The sequence below is a fragment of the Nematolebias whitei genome, chromosome 18, assembly GCF_014905685.2.
Source record: "Nematolebias whitei isolate Nwh7 chromosome 18, NemWhi1, whole genome shotgun sequence".
In the NCBI taxonomy this organism is placed as follows: Eukaryota; Metazoa; Chordata; class Actinopteri; order Cyprinodontiformes; family Rivulidae; genus Nematolebias; species Nematolebias whitei.
In genome coordinates, this window is record NC_056515.1 from 41,248,910 (window position 1) to 41,255,356 (window position 6,447).

A 6,447-nucleotide genomic window follows, 5' to 3' on the forward strand; every position below is an offset into this window, starting at 1 on the left:
ATATATGTCTATATATATATATATATGGTGGCAGCGATCTTGGATTTGGACATGGCATCCCACCTTTGAAAGGAGCCTTTCTTGTGTCTGATGTAGCCAGACACCAAAATAAAAGTTGGTAACTCGTTTGTTTTTCCAAGTTCTCACATCGTTCAGGGACGGATGGATGGAGGTATTTTCAGTTCCCCCCTGCTATGGGTGACAAAAATGAGCTGGGCTTAGAAACGTTAAAGAAGAAAAGGCCTTTTGTGTTTAGAAAGAACAAGCCTCTCTGAGCTTTTATTCTTACAGATTTTGAGATTTTTGAGAATTGTTCGTTTTTATTACCTTCTATTTTGAGACTTTTAAAACAGTTTTTGTTGTTTTTGTGTTCATGTTTCTGACTAATGTTCAGCGTGTTAGTGATCAAGGTTCTTCAGGTGAGATTACTCTGACTACTGGACCTCTTCTTCATGATGAGTAAGCAGAAATAGTGTTTTTACCGGTGCAGTGTCGTGAAGAATCAAGGCATTTTAACCAGTTTACAGAGAGAGTGCCTCGGATTGGTGGCACAGAGGTTTGAGAAGGTGGGCCTGTGATCAGAAGATCGCCGGTTCAAGCCCAGGTACCGACAGAATCAAAAATGTGGGTGGGGTAGGTGAAGCACCCACACCTGACCCCACCCTCATTCACCCCACTCTGGGCCCTTGAGCAAGGCCCTTAACCCCCACCATCTGCTCCTCCGGGTGTCCTAGATAGCAGCTCTCTGCTCCACGCAGAGGGCTGTGGTAGCTCGGTGGTCTGTGGTTGCATCAGGAAGAACATCTGGAGTAAAAATAACTGCCAAGTCTTCATGCGACTTAGTTCGCTGTGGTGACATCTAACGCAGGGAACAGCCGAAAGAAGAAGACAGAGAGAGTGCCTCGGAGTGTGTTGGGTTTGTTTTAGCTCATCCCAACCAATGAGCGCCTCAAGAACAAACACAAACTTTGTTGTTAACATCATCCTGTGTTCAGAATGATGGCTGCTTTGGTCAAACCTTGAAAAAGACATGATGTGAAAAAACATGTCAGGTTTACACATTCATGCTCGTAGCCTCCTCCCTAAAATAGATATGGTGAGGATTTGGGCTTCTTCTACTGGTGCTGATATTATTGTTATTTCTGAGTCTTGGTTAACTAAATCTATCCTGGACAAACATGTTTCAATTAAAGGTTTCAATATTTATTGTTCAAATCGCCCCCGAAAAGGAGGTGTAGCAAAATATGTCAGATCTAGCTTGGCAACACAACTGGTATTTACAAAATCAGCACCTAAACAATTTGAAATCTTGGCCCTAAACATTGAATTGTCTGTTGGTCAGTTGTTATCTGTTTTTGGCTGCTATAGACCCCCTACTGCTACATCTGAAAGCCTGTTGTCTTTAATGAGCTCTTACCTACTTTACATCCCACTGAAATGGTTCTGGTAGGTGATTTTAATTTAGCCTGGCTCTCTCCTGTGTCTGAGGAATTTAAAGAACTTTGTTTATCTTCAAATCTTAGTCAGATCATTGATAGTCCCACTCGGCCTAATCCAAAGTGTCCTGTCAAATCATCTCTCCTGGATCTTATCATCACAAACATGCCACATAAATACACTGGGTTTGGTGTTTTTACAAATGATCTAAGTGACCATTGTGGAGTTGCTGCTCTTAGAAATACAAAACTGCCTCATTTTAAACCTAGAACGATTCTAAAACAGAATATAAAACATTTTTGTGAACAAGCATTTCTTTGGGATCTGTTCTACTTTGACTGGCATCATACCATTAATTGATGACGTGAATCTTGCTTGGAACTATTTTCATAACAGTTTAATTCATTTTCTAAACAAACACGCTCCACTTGGACTGTTCAGAGTAAAGGGCCGGGACAGCCTTTGGTTTACTTCTGAACTAGCTAACAGCAACACAGACTGGTTTGGACACCGACTGGTTGCAATTTCATCAGTTACGGAATCGCTGTACGGCTTCCATTAAAGCAGCAAAACAAAACTACTATTTAGCTCAAACCACCAAAAATCTAAATGATCCTAAGAGCTTCTGGAAAACTATTAAATCTCTTGATGGCAGCTCTCACTCATGTGACCTGCCACCACAATTATTTGTCAACTCTGCTCCTGTGTCAGAGAAGCATGAGATGCTAAGTTGTTTCAAACATTTTGTTGCCTCCAGTTCCTTATTTGATACAGTTTCTAAAGGTAAATCACCTCCAGCAACAAGTCAAACCTCAGTAAACCATACATTCTGTTTTTCACCGTTCTCTGTCAGTGAGGTTACCAAACTGTTAGAAGATCTGGATACTAGAAAATCTGCAGCCCTGATGACCTCCTCCTTACTTCTGAAGTCTAGCTGCACAAGAACCAGGTGTCATACATTTTCAATCTGCTGTAACAGAATACTGTCCCAGATGCTTGGAAATCAATCAACCTTTATTTAGACAGGTTGATTGATTTCCAAGCATCTGGGACAGTATTCTGTTACAGCAGATTGAAAATGTATGACACATGGAAAACAGCTTTTATGCTGCCATTATTGAAAAGAGGAGACCCCACTATACTGAACAATTATCGACCAAATTCCAAACTCTGTATTTTAGCTCAGGTTTTATAAAAATGGATAAATACTCAAGTCAAGAAGTATTTGGACTATTTTAATATTTTATCTTCTCTCCATTCTGGCTTCAGGAAACAACACAGCACAATGATTGCTTCACTAAAAGTTTTTAATAACATTGTTGAAGCTTTGGACGCTAAGGATTACTGAGCTGCACTTTTCTTAGACCTGTCCAAACCTTTGATCCTGTACATCATCACATCTTCTGCCACAAGCTCTCAGATACTGGCTTCTCGGATCACACTGTTGGTTGGTTCTCAAACTATCTCTCAGGTTGGAGGCAATGTGTTTGACATAACGGTACTTCATCTATCTACCTAACGTCACCAATGGTGTGCCACAAGGCTCAGTTTTAGGTCCCACTCTTTTTACAATTTATATAAATAATGTCAAAACATTCCTGACACATCCTTGCATCTCTATGCTGACAACACTGTTGTTTATTGCCGCGCTAACACAGTTGCCAGGGTTTTCCAGCTTCTACAGTCTGCATCTGACATCATCCAGTCAGACTTGTTCCATCTCAAACTGGTGCTAAACGCTGACAAAACCAAAGGGATGTTGTTTTCTAACAGAAAGTTGGTGCCAGCAACTCCTCCTCTCTCATCCATGCTTGGTGTCCCTATTGAGTTTGTAGATTCTTACAAATACTTGGGAATTTTGGTCGATGCACATCTCTCTTTTAAACCACATATCAAAAACTTGATAAAGAAAATTAAATTAAAACTGGGTTTATTTTTCAGAAATATATCATGCTTAACTCTGAATGCCAGAAAACACCTTGTAACCTCTACCTTCCTACCAGCCACTGACTATAGTGACATTATTTACATGAATGTTCCTGCCAGCTGTTTGCAGATGTTGGATGCTGTCTATCATGGCATACTAAGATTCATAACTGGTTGTAACTGTACCCACCACTGCACCCTGTACTCCTTGGTCAGTTGGTCATCATTATCCACATGTAGGCTCTCACACTGGTTCATCTTCATCTATAAATCCCTCCTTGGTCTGCTGCCTTCTTATATCTCCTCCCACATGTTATGCCGTCGGTGCAGTTACAGCATGCACTCTCAGGACTTCATTACCTGCAGCGTTCGTTCCCTCAGTGTGGACTGAACTTGGCAAAAAGGCCTTTACCTACTCAGCTCCTGCACCTGGAACACCTTGCAGCAGGAACTGAAGTTGTCCTCCTTGATTTCTTTTAAGGGGTTTCAAACATTTGATAATGTCAATAGAAACATCAAAACAGATATGTTGTTGCTTTTAGTATTTGACCCTGTTACCTGATTTATTGTTTTGTACACTACTCTTATTTTAACATCACTTTTACTGCAGTTTATTGTTGTCATTGTTTACTGTTCTTGTAGTCTGTACTTTATATGTTCTGTCTGGAACAGGTCCCTCTTGTAAATAAGTCCCCGTGGCTCCATGAGGCTAGCCTGTATAAATAAAGGTTGAATGAATGAATGCGTAACGTTGTGTGATCATCATTTCAGCACCCAGAGTATGTGTTGAAGGTGACTCTCGGCTACAACACACCAAACTTTAGCTCTTTACCTAAAGTCTACTAAATGTTAAGACCATCTGTCCTTTTGGTTGCCATTTTATTTAAACTTGTAAAAAAATATATATATAAATTTGCGCCTCTGTTGTTGTTGTCCACTGTTGTCATCACTCTTTGTTAAAAAATCAGGTCTCTCTTGTAAATGAGTCCCCGTGGCTCAATGGGACTAGCCTGTAGAAATAAAGGTTGAATGAATCTGGAACTGGGCTGACTCCAGAGCTAATCAGTAGATGCACATCAGTATTTGCACCCATCTTTTGCCTTTCAGTGGAGAGCAACGATTCATTTTTAAAATAATGTTTTTTTACATCTACCTCTGCGTCACTGAGCTGAATCAAGCTGCTGTTCTTCATGTTGCCAGATAAATGCCAGTCTGACAACAAACTCCATGTTGCTTTTCATAAAGTCATAAAATGTTTTCTTACTAACACGTCTCCTGATTGAATACACACCCGAAGCCAACAGCAGTCCAGTAGTTCTGGACTCCCTGATGTGGTCCCACCATGGGCAGCAGGTCAGGGGTGTACGTGATCGGTCCAGACACGACGTTAATGATGTCCGCTGTCTTCAGGACAGGAACCATCTCCATGGCCATCTCGATGTGTTCCATGATCCTGTCGAGGTCTGATTCAAACAGTTCCTTTCCAAAACCTTCAGCAAGCACAGAGACAAACCATTTAGCCTCTAGAAGGTCTAAAGTTCTGCAGCAATGAACCCTACAAGAACTGTGTTCTGCTGAAAATCAACCGAATGGCTTCATTAACATTTGTTAGAGAAGCTTAAACTGTTCCAGGTCAAGCAAGACGTGCAAACACTAAAACTAGCAAAACAACAGCTAAAAGCTAAATTAGCAGAAAAGTTAAGCTAATATCAGGCATCCAGTAGCTAAAAGCTACAAATGAAGCAAGTATGCTAAATATTATTTCAAACAGCACAAAAATCTTTAAAGATTTGAAGAGACATTACAATTCTATAAAAAATGTAAATACAGTTAAATTGTTCAAGAATTATAAAAGTTCCAAACAACAAAAAATTATTGCTGTAACGTCCTGAACAAGCCGAACGCTTCGGTTCCTGAAACACTGAAACAGCTGAAAGTACGATGAGGTAGTTGGAGTACAGACAAATATGTAAAGAACTATGAACAAGTAAAGAGTGAAGGGGGACTCAGCTCAGACCTGGAGGAACTCCATCCCTGACCCACGAGTCCTGCAGCACCATCTTCTCCATCTTCTCATAAGGACCAAAGAGAAGACCATCCCTCTCCTGGCGCAGATAGTAGGAGCCCTCCAGATCCCTGATGACGGCCAGCTCCTTCTTCAGAGCCTTCACCTCAGGAACCGTCGCTGTCACCACGTACTGATGGTGCACAGGGATGGTGGGGTGCTCCAACCCGATCATCTGACCCACTTCACGAGCCCAGAAACCTAAAAACACATCAAGGTGGGATCAGGTTAGTACTAAATATGAGCACACTTTGTTACTTATCAATAAAATATGATATGCAGCTTTTTTGTACAAACGTGAAGTATAAAAATTGAAATAAATGTTTTATTAAAGAAGTGGTCCCCATGGACCATCGTCCCTATGGGACATGTCCTCCGTCATCTTCAACAGCTTCACTGTCAAAAAAACATGTTTACGGTATAAACATAGCTGCTCATCCTTACGTCCTATTCACACAGGACCAGTTTTACCTGGGGACCACATGTAATCAATAAATTACTCCCCAACGTCTGCTTTTGATGTGACGCATTCACACGGGATAATCAAAGATTTAGCTGAAATTTATGGACATCTTCCGGAGATGATGTTAACGCACTGCGTTGTCACGACCGGGCCGGTCCATATAATGTGCTTAATGTGCAGGCCGGGCCGGTCTCAGGCTTTGATGTGGTTTTATGAATCAGCACAAAGAAAACTAAAGAATGAACAACATAAAATAATGTTCATCTGCTTGTTGAGGAGGAGGCAGGTCCGACCGGCCGGTTTAAGAGGTTAAAAAAAAGGCACGTTAAGCTCAGATGGACAACCTGTCACTGGCCGCGCACGTGAGCGTCCACGCGTCCACTGACCCGCCGGTTGAAATGGACTTGAGACCTGTCCAGGTTGTCCCCACCTCTCACACAGTGATGGCTGGACATGGGCACCTGTGACTCCAGCTACCCGAAAAGGAAGAAGCGGGTAAATATGATGGATGGATGGATGGATGGATGGGTGGATGGATGGATGGATGGATGGATGG

At 41.6% G+C, this 6,447-nt stretch overlaps 1 protein-coding gene across 1 annotated transcript in view; it reads right to left on the minus strand.

Moving 5' to 3' along the window:
* The window catches only part of dmgdh (dimethylglycine dehydrogenase), a 23,987-nt gene extending 18,177 nt beyond the window's left edge, over nucleotides 1–5,810 (minus strand). Inside the window, exons 1-3 of the mRNA XM_037692091.1 lie at nucleotides 5,780–5,810; nucleotides 5,381–5,629; nucleotides 4,655–4,853 (exon numbers count right to left, since the gene is read on the minus strand). Of these exons, the coding sequence (XP_037548019.1) occupies nucleotides 4,655–4,853; nucleotides 5,381–5,629; nucleotides 5,780–5,810 (479 nt within the window). The remainder of the gene's footprint in view (nucleotides 1–4,654; nucleotides 4,854–5,380; nucleotides 5,630–5,779) is intronic.
* Nucleotides 5,811–6,447: the final 637 nt, after the last annotated feature.